General features: G+C 35.7%; 2 protein-coding genes across 5 annotated transcripts in view; one reads left to right on the top strand and one right to left on the bottom strand.

Annotated features, from left to right (window-relative positions):
* The window catches only part of DPH5 (diphthamide biosynthesis 5), a 33,349-nt gene extending 26,592 nt beyond the window's left edge, over nucleotides 1–6,757 (top strand). For all 4 annotated transcript variants that reach the window (XM_032487205.1, XM_006190948.3, XM_032487207.1 and 1 more), the window contains exons 6-8: nucleotides 2,222–2,261; nucleotides 3,671–3,774; nucleotides 5,312–6,757. In XM_032487205.1, the coding sequence (XP_032343096.1) occupies nucleotides 2,222–2,261; nucleotides 3,671–3,774; nucleotides 5,312–5,541 (374 nt within the window). In that variant the 3' untranslated portion in view covers nucleotides 5,542–6,757. The remainder of the gene's footprint in view (nucleotides 1–2,221; nucleotides 2,262–3,670; nucleotides 3,775–5,311) is intronic.
* SLC30A7 (solute carrier family 30 member 7) overlaps nucleotides 5,858–13,021 on the bottom strand; it is an 83,613-nt gene continuing 76,449 nt past the window's right edge. The window contains exon 11 of the mRNA XM_032487204.1: nucleotides 5,858–6,189. Within this exon, the coding sequence (XP_032343095.1) occupies nucleotides 6,142–6,189 (48 nt within the window). The 3' untranslated portion in view covers nucleotides 5,858–6,141. The remainder of the gene's footprint in view (nucleotides 6,190–13,021) is intronic.

The raw sequence follows: 13,021 nt of genomic DNA, 5'->3' as shown, positions 1-13,021 counted from the left end.
CAAGGTGTGAAGTATAAGATATCATGATTACAAATTCTCAAGCCATAGATCTCATCATTTTTATCACCTGGAATTCTCATTATTTAAATTAGTATGTATTTATTGAATGCCATCAGTGGGCCAAGCCCTATAGAGATTAGTTGGAATATGTCATGGTAAAAAAAAATCATATAGAATTTAAAATTTGCTTGGAAAGATAAGACTGATATGTATGATGTTAATTAGAGATGAATAAAATACAGCATTAATTGTATGGTTATTACAAAGAGCATTTGAGGGAAAGTCACTAAAGGCTTAGAGCTGGGACTTACCCTACTTAAGGGGTAGATAGTTTAAGATGGGCTGGTGGCTGGCTGGTCATAGAGCCGTGTGAACAAATTTATTTATGGAGTAGACATTTATGGAGTATCTGCTGGGTTTGCATTATGCTGGGTACTGAGATGACTAGGAGACGCTTACCTTCGAGCAAGTGGAAGTAGAAAGGAATAATTATGGACTGTGTGAAGACAAGTAAGTATTAAGATGAGTCTGGCTTGAGATTAAAAATTCACTGATGCAGTCTTATGTTTAATTAAAACGCATTTGCCTATAAAAGTTCTCCCTAACCCTCTTCATTTTTTTAAAATCAAATTCTGTAGAGCATATCATTAAAAGAGTAAAAATGAAAATATTAAATTAAAAACTTAACTATCACAAATAACATTTCAGAAGTTTAAGGTGAATGAACTAATACATGTATTGAATTTTTAAAAAATATTACAAGTATCAGGTAAAGGAAATCTATGCTGACTTATATACCGTTGATTATATTACTGGCCATATTTCAGTAACAGCTATGCATTTTTTCCTGTATGTGCCAGACAAGTGGAAATATTAAATAATTTATGATATTTCAAACCTGAAAAATTCACTACTGGTTCCAAGGACATTTAGAAATACATATAAGGGATTATCTCTGGAATATTTTCCAAGCAAACTCTTTAGTATCTTTTAGAAAAAAAACTTTTGTAATCACTTAGGAAAGCTGTAGAAGTCTATCAAAAAGACCCCTCAGTTACACTATATTTATTTTTGCAAAAACTTTGGCTGAACCATTTGTTTTCTGCATGTAGAGCAGGAAGCAGCTGTTGTGTACTGAGTTCCTGCGAGGATGTAGAGTGATTCTGCTTTTTTACCTTCTACCGAATTGTTTAGCTGAGCATCAGTGATTAAAAAGTGTAGAGAATCAAATCTTTGTGGCGGTTGCATTGTCAAGCTTTGTGAGAGCAGAGGCTCTGTGTGTCTTGGCCTCCCTGGTAGCCCCGTACCTGGCAGTCAGGGCTCGGAAAAGCCCTGTTACAAGTGTGAACATTTGGTATCAGAATGTCTGTCCATAAGTTATTACACATGTCTTACCATTCACAAGAAAGCAAAAGTCTTGTTTCAAAATGTAGTAAGAATTTTCTTCTATCTGTGTTACATGCACTGACGTTTATATGCTAGTGCCTGAAAAATAGGTAAGAATAGGAACATGACAAGACTTTTCAGTTGGGTCTGTGCCGTGACCAGCTAATGGAAATGAACACAAAGACTTTGATTAGCTGTTAGGTAGTGTACGCCAGTATTTATCTAACTCTTTCCTGTGTCTTCTTTTCCAAGAGGAAATTCGATCCTTTCAGGATGGTCTCAGGGCCAACCTCATGTTTGTTTTCGAACTAATGACCTTCACACAACCGCAAGCTTCCATTCTTCTCTATGTTTCCATTAAAAAAGTGACCAGAACCAGGGGGTAAACGGGGTGGGAAGAGATAAATTGGGAGTTGGAGATTTGCAGATACTACTATATATAAAATAGATAAACAACAAGTTTCTACTGTACAGCACAGGGAACTATATTCAATATCTCGTAGTAACCTATAATGAAAAAGACTATGAAAACAAATATATGAATGTATATGAATGACTGAAACATTATGCTGTGCACCAGAAATTGACACAACAGTATAAACTGACTCTACATCAATAAAAAAGAATGCAAATGAAATATGATAATTATTGAAGTTAAAAAAAGTGACCAGATACATGCCACCATGAGGGAAGACTGTCACAAACTCTCAAATTAGCGTTTTAGAGACTTGAGAAAAATGTTTACCAAAAATTCAGATGACTCAACTGAAGTTTATGTGTAGGATTTGGGGTAAAGTAGTTAATTAAAAGAGAACTATTTTTTTGCTTCCTACAGACATCAAAATAAAGGAGCAGTCTTTGGAAAATCTAATCAAGTAAGTTCTTATTCTGAGAATGCTTACATCTGTTTTAATTCCATGAACATAAATTCTACTTAAATGACGTAAGTTCTAAAGATTGTTGAAAACCAGCTTCCAGTAACAGTGCAAAATTAAAACACTTTCAGCCTTGTGAAATTGTAAGCAGTGTGGTGGAGTGGAAGTAGCAATGGCACCTAATCGGCACTCAATAAATATTTGTGGAATGAGTTAGTTGGGAGTCAGAAGACAGGCTTTGAGTCTTGAGTTGGCCTCTGGTATGTGCTCTTGGGCAAGTTACTTCCATTCCTGTGTATAATGGGAGTAATAATCCTTTTGTGCTTGTAGATCCAGTGTCCCATGCAGTAGCTGCTCCCCACATGTGACTAATGAGCACTTTAAATATGTATGGCTAATGTCACTGAGGAAGTGAATTTATAATTTAATTTTAATTAATTTAAAACTAATACTCAACTTAGTTATTAGAAAACATTGAAGTATATTTAGAGGTGCAATATGTAAATCTACTTTTACAACTATGAATTTTATGAAATATACAGATCAAGTATTTCCAATGAAAATTTAACATTTGAATTAAGATGTGCTAAAATATAAAATATAGTCCGGATTTCAAAGAATAAATACAAAAGCAATCTTTAATAATTTTTATAGGAATGGATGTTGAAATATAATATTCTGGATATATGAGGCCAAATAAATGTTATTAAAATTAATTTTGTTTTTTTTTGCCTGATGTGGTTACTATAGAACATTTTAAATTATGTTTATGGCTTGCATTATATTTCTCTTGGACAATGCTGACTTACAGAATTGTTTTGAAAGTCACTAAAATAATCTATATGAACTGTTTTGTAAACTACAAAAACAATGTTTTAATTTTGATCATTGGGCAAAAGTGGTGGGCTTTTGAGGCATATGGAAGTAAACGTATTTTACCCTCTAAGATTTTGAGGTATTTATCACTTTAGTGTACTTATTCTTAGAGGAAGATGTGAAAAGAAGAATTTGTAGTTAAACATGGTAATTAAAGTGAACACTATAGAACATGACTAAGCGAGGGTATAGAACAAATTGCCACTTATTTTGAATTATTTTTGCCTAAGATATCACTTTGAATAAAAGTAACTTTGATTTAACCATTTATCTTTTAAGTTGTTGGAATTTTATTTCTGCCAACAATTCAGTAAGAGGAGAGGGCATTTAAAGTAGGACAATGAAAAACACTTAAGAAACGTATAACCATCACTGTGTCTGTGCTTGAATGTATGCTTAAAACAGGTAACATGTGACAGCTTCAGACAGAATGTAGACAGTGGTGATTGAGTATATCTGGGGGCGTAACTGCATTAAAATGTATTATGTAATTTTATGGCTAAGAGCAGTGGCATCTAGTTTTACACTTACAGGGGAAGGAAGATCTATGACCCTCCTCGGTATATGAGTGTAAACCAAGCAGCCCAGCAACTTCTGGAGGTTGTTCAGAATCAGCGAATCCGTGGAGAAGATCCAGGTACTCAGGACCCTAAAAGGGCTCTCGTGTTCCCCTGCTGCTGCGCTGAGATGTGGGTGTGACAGAACATCTGTCACATGCACACACGCACACACACATGCGCGCGCGCACACACACACACACTAATACCACTGAAGCAAGAGTCAGTGTGTTCACATTGTATTTTTTCTCATTTTTTTTTGGACTTCCTTAAATCTCATAGGCTGAAAGTTGTACTGAAAGAAAAATAATGGAGTTCTTCCTAATAAAATTAATATCATTCTAGAAAGTGAGGATTTTTAACAAATTAATTATAAATCAGATTTTATGTAAATATGTTAATATATAAATATTTTGGTAAAATACAGAACTTCATTTAGCCCAAACCCTTAGTGAGATCTGTCCAGCAGAAGTTTACCTATTCTGCTTTTTCTTGTTCTCAACACTGAGACCAGGTGTAGCTTTCTAGAGGATAAAGACAGGAGAATTGATCCTTACCTTCCTAATGTCTGGATACAGTGGATATGATATATAATAAAATGTTCATTATCAGTACTGTTTTATTGAAAGGTTCTTAAACGAATCTGTCATTAGGTTCTGTTATAAGGTACTGACTGGCTTTGAGCACCTATTCCTTGATAGAAAAGATACGTGAAGAGATTCTTGGATGACCATTGCTTACTTTTTTCTCAGTAGACCCTTTTAAAGTCATGAAACAAATGATCTGCAAGGACGCTCTATATCCATAACTTCGTACAGAGTTCCTTACAGGCTTGCTTGTCCTTGTAGACACCATTTGCCCATTTTGACCATTTTTCAATCAGGACAGCTTTCCCAACTAAACAAAGCCAGAAAAGGGTCAGCTCTTCAGCTGTTGCATCAGATTGAATAAAACTAAAGTTCACTGATGCTGGCTACTTTGAACTGAAAAGCGTAAGTAACGTCATAATGCCTGTTGTTTGTTAACAGCTCTGTAGTTTACTAGGTACTTTCATATTTATTATCTCAGCCCTTAAACCACCATTTAAGAGAGACAATATTCCATTTTTTAAAAAATGGAAGAAATAAAAATGAAGTTTGTCACGTAGCTGATTAAGTGGCCAAACACAAACTCAAATCTGTGTTTTAATCTCATAATCCCCTGGCTTTTCCAGTACTTGGTCGATGTGACTATATCCCAGACATTTTATTTAAAATATAAGCATGTATTAAACATTGTTCACTTAGAATCTGCTAAAAGACAAATGCTGTGCAGTAGAGTATGGATGCAGGTAATTGGTCATCAAGTCGTAAAAACTTGAAGGTGAGCCTTTGGAATTCTGGAAGGGTAAAGTTAGGAAGTACTGCTTCAGTTCATATGTCAGGGAGTGCAAATCATTTAGAAAAGCCTTAGATAAGTCAGTAGATGGTTGGTCCATAATGAGCAACTAAGGGGACTTACGCTATCTGTGGCTTCTTTATATGTACTTTTGGCACTAGTGTTAGTTTGAATTGATTGAGGATAATGCATTTACTGAATTGAATGGCCGTGTCTTTTTTTTTTGTTTTTTTTTGATAGCAATCACCGAGGAGACACTCTGTGTTGGCTTAGCCAGGGTTGGAGCTGAGGACCAGAAAATTGCAGCAGGCACTTTGCAGCAGATGTGTACTGTGGACTTGGGAGGACCACTGCATTCCTTGATTATCACAGGAGGCAGCTTGCATCCACTGGAGATAGAGATGCTGAATCTGTTTTCCATACCAGAAAATAGCTCAGAATCACAAAGCGTTGATGGGCTCCGAACATAGACCGTTTCTCTTGTGAGACGTTAACTTCAGTCATGTATGCACCTACACGTATTTGTATAACAAATCAAACAGGCCTTTTGGTTTACATAATAAGTATAAAGCAAGTGACCAAGAAGAAAGGTGTTGACTCACAGTGCTTGGTTTCCTGTGGCAGTGAATTTTTCCCTGTGACATCATCAGTTGCTGCGGTTTTGGCAGTTTTTCAGGATGTGCATACATGGAGCAGACCAAACTGGAAAACTTGTAGACAGACATCCATAGGCAGAATTATTGAAGAGCAATTTTTGTTTATGAAACCAGTTTATACAAGGTGGAACTTTCTTCCTTCTTCTAAAGTCAGCTGTACTGACTGCGAGATAAGTTGTCCTGACAGCGTTTGGCATTAATGCAGGTAAACAGAGGTGGGAGGAGTAAGTCCCCACCCAACACTCTTACTTAAAGCTCAGCTGAGTACATGCCACACAGTGACATCCTTTTGAATTGTCTTGTCGCGTTTAGCTGACGTCCTAATTATGTGGCTCATGTTCTGCTGTATTTTGGAGGTTGTATAATGGTTGAATTATGAATGTTCAGCCAGCCATGTATAGTTGCTGCTTGGTCTCAGTTAGCATCTTTCACATCCAAATTGACAAATGGAAAACTTGCTGACTACAAAATAAAATTCAAAAAAAATTAAGTTTGAAGACAACAATGGATTAGTCAAGATTTGTCATATCACTTAACAGTTAATACAGTTCTACGTGTATGCAAGTAGCCACAGTCTTCTTCCTAGTTGTAAATCACACTCCCATTTTTTATATTTCATGACTATAAAGTTTTGTACTTTTCCAGTTTATAACAGAAATAGCTTTACTACGTGTTAGTTTAGTTGGTCTAACTCTGAGTACAGTTGACCCTTGAAGAACACATGTTTGAACTGCACGGGTCCACTTGTACACAGATTTTTTTTTCACTTAATACATCCTACAGTACTACACAATCTGGTTGGTTGAATCCACAGGTGGTTGAATCCATGGATGTGAAACTGTGGATGTTTTCAACTTAATGGAGCGTCAGTGCCCCTAACCCCCACATTGTTCAAGGTCAGTCAGCTGTGTTTCCATGTTCTAATCAATTTATCTGACCTCTTTGTTCAGTAAATTCATTGGAAGTTGAGCAGATACTTCCCTATTTTCTGGAAGCATCAATTAAAAAGAGATTCTTTTGAGTTATTTCATTTCAGTTGTGATAAAAAGATACCTTAATATATGTGAAACAATCTGTTTTCAATCTGTTGGACACAAGAGGGAAGAGAGCCAAAGGATATTTAAGTACTAGTTCTACCAGTATTTTCTTCCAAGGCGTTAAATTAAATGTTGAAGAATAATAAAATGAAGGCCTTCTGCTTTTGGTTGTAGTGAAATAGCTTTTAATGGACAAACCTTGGCACTGGGGAGTGACCAGAATAGCCTGAGAGCTCTGCTTCTATGACTTTTCCCTGAGGGCATTCACCAGTCTGTCTGGTTGAGGGGAGGGCTAGAGCTCATGAGAAAGCCGCAGTCTTACAGGCTTGAGGTGTTAGAGGAGTTGGGACTGCTGGATGAGCTGAAATTGAAGGAAGAGATCCTAGAAATGAAGATGGTGCTGAGGAAGAAGGCTTCCAATCTGTGTATAATTTCCCCTTAAATCTAACTCCTGCATTGTGCATGTGCAGGGAAGGCTCCGATGACTCTGGTGGAGAGCCATATCTGGAAGGCTGAAAAAGCTGAGCAGAAATTTTTGCTCTGTGTCGCAAGAGAAAACAGATTTGAATCCCGGTAAGTTGGAAGGCTTGATAAGTACCTCAGGCTTTCCATCAAATCCCTAGAATGGTTGTGTATTATTAGCGATAAAGGTTATGCCCGGGACTAAGGATTTGTGCTAAAACTAAAGACAGAATCTTTAACGTAATGTAAAATCAAGCCTCCATAAAATCGAGGTGACTGGCCAATAATTTAACTGCCTGCTAGGACAAAGCTTATCACTTCCACCACATGATAACGAAATGAATCTATCTATCAACAATGCCTGGAATGTTTTAAAATACTATGCGGCATGCAGTGAAACAGGAAGATATGACTATGGTCCAAAAGAAAAAAGCACACAGTAAAAAGATCCTAAAATAATCCAGGTACTGGAATTAGCAGACAAGGATTCCAAAGCAGCTGTTAGAACTATGTTCAAGGATAAAAAGGGAAAGTGGTTGTAATGAATTAATATAAATGGGTACTCTCAGCAGAGAAATGGAAGCAAAGAAAAACCCAAATGGACTAAATAGCAGAGCACAGGTAACAGGTGAATAGAAATTGCCCTATCTGAGGAATTTAAATAAAAAAAGCTCAGAACCTCAGTGCCATGTGGAGCAATATCAAGCAGTTCAATATATAAGTAATTGGATTCCCAGAAGAACAGAAAGGAGACAGGGCAGAAAAAAATATGAGTAAGTAAAGGCCAAAATTTTCCCAAGTTTGGTGAACCTATGAATACACAGGTCCAGTAAGTTCAGTGAACTCCAAGAAGAATAAATAGAGAAAACCATACCTAACAAACAGATCACAGTTAAAACTGACGAAAATTAGAGATGAAAGAATCAGTAGGGGTTGTTCTCATTGGAAACAGTGGCCGTCAGAAGACAATGGAAAGACAAAATCTTTACAGAAATTTAAGAGCAAAACAAAACCCAATCAATCCAGTGTTCTATATCCAGTAAAAATATCCTTCAAAAATGAAGGCAAAGCAATCTTCGTGAAAACAGAGTTTGTCACTAGCAGACCTGCACTGCAAGGAAAGCTGAGGGAGGTTTCTTGGGCTGAAGGTAAATGACATCAGATAGAAGGGAGGAAATGAGTATTTAAATGTAAGTGACTGTCAGGTTTTCTTTGCTTCACATTTTTAAAAGACAGCTAACAATTTAACATAGTGTGGCATATATTTGGCTGTAAAATACATAAATACATAAACATATAAATATATAAAAAATATAAAACAATAATGGAAGTTGCAGGTGTTAAAGGGAATTATACAGCTGTGGGGTTCTTACATTTTATTTAAAGCAGCAGAATACTAACTGCAAGTAGACTGTGATAAGGATGTGTATTGTAATCCCTTGGCAGCCACTATCAAAACAAAACAAAACGCATGGCAGAAGTAAAATAAATAAATATAAGAGGAATTAAAATTGAATCCTGAAAGATATATGATTAACCAAAAGCGGGCAGGAAAGGAGGAAATAAAGGTCAAAAAAGACAGTGAGGTGGGAAGCCCCATAAAAAAAGATGGGCAGGCAGGGCAGGGCCACTACTCTCCTGCCAGTACCATCCGGTTCCCTGGCCCAGACGCTCTGTCTCACTTTTTGCCTCTGAAATGGCTTACTTCTAGGAAAGTGGAACTTACTCCTAGAATTCTATTGGTTCCCTGAGCTCACTTGTGATTGGTTATTTCTCTCCCTCCTGATTGGTCCATTTCTACAAAGCCTGTTCCTAATTAGTCAACTTTTCTTATACCTTATTTGCATATGATGTTGCAAAGTGTAAACTGGCAGCCTATAAAAGCCTGTGTAAACCTACAGACGGGGTCCAGAGCTTGGAGTGTTAAATCCCCTGGGCCCGCTGGCGAAATAAACCTGGGTTCTCCCAACTCTCTGAGTGCTGCTTGGTCTCTCGCCCAGATCCAGGTTGCTGTCATAACTGAGCTGTAACACTGAGCTGTAACACTGAGCTGTAACACCGAGCTGTAACACGTCTTTCTGCAACAATAGGACAAATAGAAAAAAAGTAGTAAAACAATAAATTTAAATTCAACCATACCAGTAATTGCTTAAATGTAAATTAAGTATTCTAGTTAAAAGAACTATATTTTTTTTAAAAAAGCACAACCATCTGTGTCTGCAAGAGTTAAACTTCAAGGACACAGGATGAAAGTAAAAGAGTGGGGAAAAAATAGACCATACAAACAGGAAGCATAAGAAAACAAGTGGCTACATTAACATAAGACAAAATAGACTTCAAAAGAAGGCATATACTGGAGATAAAGAAGGACTTTTCACAGGGAAGAAAGGGACAGCTCTTCATGAAGACATTCTAAATGTGTGTGCATTGAATACCAGCTTGAAAATACATGAGGCGAAATGGACAGACCTAAAGGGAGGTATAGACAAGTATATAATCAACGTTGGGCATTTTAATAATCCTCTCTCAGCAAATGATGGAAGTAAATAAAACATCAGTAAAAATATTGATTTGAACAACACTAACAATTTGGATCAAAACAGTATTGATCCCTACAGGCATTATTTTCAAGCCCAATGTGGAACATTCACCAAAGTAGACCATATGCTTGGCTCTGACCACAATGGAATTCAAAATTGCCGACAAAAAGATGCTTAGAAAAGCTCCAAATATTTGGAAATAAAACAAGGTACATTTATTTTTAACTGAATAAAAGCAAAAACAAAATGTGAAAATTTGTGGGATGCAGATAAAGCAGTGCTTAGAAATTTGTAGCTTTAGAACAGAAAAGAAAGTTTTAAAAATCAGTGATCTGTTTTTATCTTAGAAACCTAGAAAAAGAAGAGCATATTAAACACTAAGTAACTAGAAGGAACAGACTACTGAATATAGGCAGAAATTGGTGAGACAGAAAATGGACAAACAGTACAGAAAAGGAAAGCCGATAGATTGTCTAAATTTTTAAAGGCTAGCAGTAGTCGAAGTCGCCAGGATATGGGGTAACTGAAACTCTAATGTTATTGGTAGGAATATAAGTTGGCACAACTACTTTGGAAAACAGTTGGCAGTTTTTATACAACTGCCCATGAACTAGCAAAACAAGTCCTAGGTATTTACTCATAAGAAATGAAAACATACTGACAAAAAGTAGTACCTGAGTGTTTATAACTTTTCTATGTTTATTCATTCATAGCCCCAACTGGAACCAAGCTATGTGTCCATTATAGGAGAACGGATTTAAAAATTGTAGTTTGACTTACAATGGAATGTTACTTAGCAATAAAACAGAAGGAGCTTTGACTCACACAACAACAGGAGTGAATTTCAAAAACGTGTTAAGTGAAAGAAACCAGACACAAAAGAGCACTGTATACTTCCCTTCATGTGAAGTTTCACAACAGGCAAAAACTAATCAAAAGAAGACAGTGGTAGTGAAGAGGGGCTGGGAGGGGCCAGCAAGGAGCTGGGGTGATGGAAACGTTCTGTCTTTTGATGGCGTGTTGTTTGTATGGACACAAGTTCACTCAATTATATAGATTTAGGATCTGTGCATTCTTCTGTGTTAAGATTACCAGTTGAAATAGGGTATCCATTTAAGTTGAATTTCAGATAAACAACAAAAACTTTTTTTTTAAATACAAGTATGTCCCATTCAATATTTGGGAAACATTTATACTACAAAAAAATTATTTTCAGTTAGAAATTTAATTAAGTTCCTGTGTTTTTATTTGCTAAATCTGGTGACTCCGTATGTAATTTAACCTCAATTTAAATGAAATTGTAAAATGAAAAATGTACCCTATTCATCAGCAGAAAAAGGATGAACAATATTGTTTCTGGTCTACTATCATGAAAGTTCAGTGTTTTGGCAGTAAAAGTAGAAGCACTTAAACACTACATACATTTGGTTAATAGTTGTTAGCCCTTTAATACTATTACTTTTTAATGTTATTTTAAACTACCATAGAGTGAAACCACTCTCATATTCTAGATGCATAATAGTTCTATCACCCCCCAAAACCCTCTCATACTTTCCCTTTTTATATACACCCCTCTACCCACCTGGAAACCATTGAGCTGATCTTCCTCTACAGTTTTGTCTTTTTGAGAACCTCAGATGAGACTGGCTTTTTTCAGCAAAATGCTTTTAAGACTCATCCAAGTTACTGCATGTATCAAAAGTGTATTCTTTTTTATTGCAAAGTAGTATTCTCTTGTATAGATGCATTGCAGTTTGCTTATCCATTCACTTTTTGAGAGAGATCTGGGTTGTTTCCAATTTTTTGCAATTACTTATTATAGAGTCGTTAAAATGTTCACATACAAGTTTTCGTGTGAACATAAACTTTTATTTCTCTAGAGTAGATACCCAGGAGTGTGATTGCTGAGTCACATCATAAATGTACGTTTAATTTTATAAAAAACTGCCAAAATGATTCCCAGAGTGGCTGTATCATTTTGCATTCCCGCAGGCAGTGTAAGAGTTCCCGTTACTCTGTATCTTTGTTGTGCTTCACATTGGCAGTATTTTGTACTTTAGCTATTCCATTAGGTGTGTTGTATGTCATTGTGGTTTTAATTCGCTTTTTCCTAGCGACTAATGATGTTGAACATCTTTTCATGTGCTTATTTACCATTTTTATATCCTATTTAATGAAGCATCTGTTCATGCTTTTTGCCCACTTTTAATTAGAATTGTTTATTTTCTTCTGGGTAAGTTTTGAGTATTCTTTATATATTTTGGATACAATTTCTTTGTCAGATATGTGATTTGCAAATATTTTCTCCCAATTTTCTCTGTAGCTTGTCCTTTTATCCCCTTAATCATGTCGTTGGCAAACCAGAAGTTTTTCATTTTGTCAGTTTTCTTGTATGGATCGTGTTTCTGTTACCATGTCTAAGAACCTGTCATGAAACTCAAAGACATGTAGATTTTATCCTATGTTTTCTTCTAAATTTTTTATAGTTTTACAGCTTACATTTAGATCTACAATATATTTTGAGTTAATTTTTGTATGAAATGTGAGTTTTCAGTGAAGGTTTTTTTTGTTTGTTTTTTGCATATTCATATTCAACTGCTCCAAAACCATTTGTTTAGAAAGACTGTATTGAATTGTTTCTGCACCACAATAAAAAATTAGTTGGCCATATTTGTGTGGATCTATTTCTGAACTCTTCTCGCTGTTCAGTCAATGTCTGTCTCTCTCCCTTCTATAATACCACATTGCCTTGATTACTTTAGCTTTATGGTAAATCCTAAAAACAGATAGTGTAATTCCTCTAATTTTATTCTCCTTTCCAAATTGTTGTATTTATTTCCTTTGCCTCGCCACATAAATGTTATAATGAACTTGTTGATATCTATATAAAGCTTGCAAATTTGATTGTAATTATTTGATTATGATGATGTGTCTACGTGTGGATACTTTAAGGTTTATCCTTTTTGGAGTTTATTCAGCTTCTTGAATCTGTAGGTTTATGTCACCAAATTCAGGAAGTTACCAGTCATTATTTCTTTAAATATTTTTTCATCACTGTGTGCATCATCACTGTATGCAGACTCCTCTGTTTCTGGGCTTCTGATAACAAACTGTTGAGACATTTCTTATTGTCCCTCAGGTCTCCGAATGCTGTTCATTTCTTTTTTTTTTTTCTTTCAATCTTTTTTCTCTGCAATTTAGTGTGCATAATTTTTATTGATATATATTTAAGTTTATTGACTCTTTCCTGTGTCT

The sequence above is a fragment of the Camelus ferus genome, chromosome 9 (genome assembly GCF_009834535.1).
Source record: "Camelus ferus isolate YT-003-E chromosome 9, BCGSAC_Cfer_1.0, whole genome shotgun sequence".
Classification (NCBI taxonomy): Eukaryota; Metazoa; Chordata; class Mammalia; order Artiodactyla; family Camelidae; genus Camelus; species Camelus ferus.
Note: the sequence above shows the minus strand (reverse complement) of the source record. Positions and strands in the feature narration are given on the sequence as shown.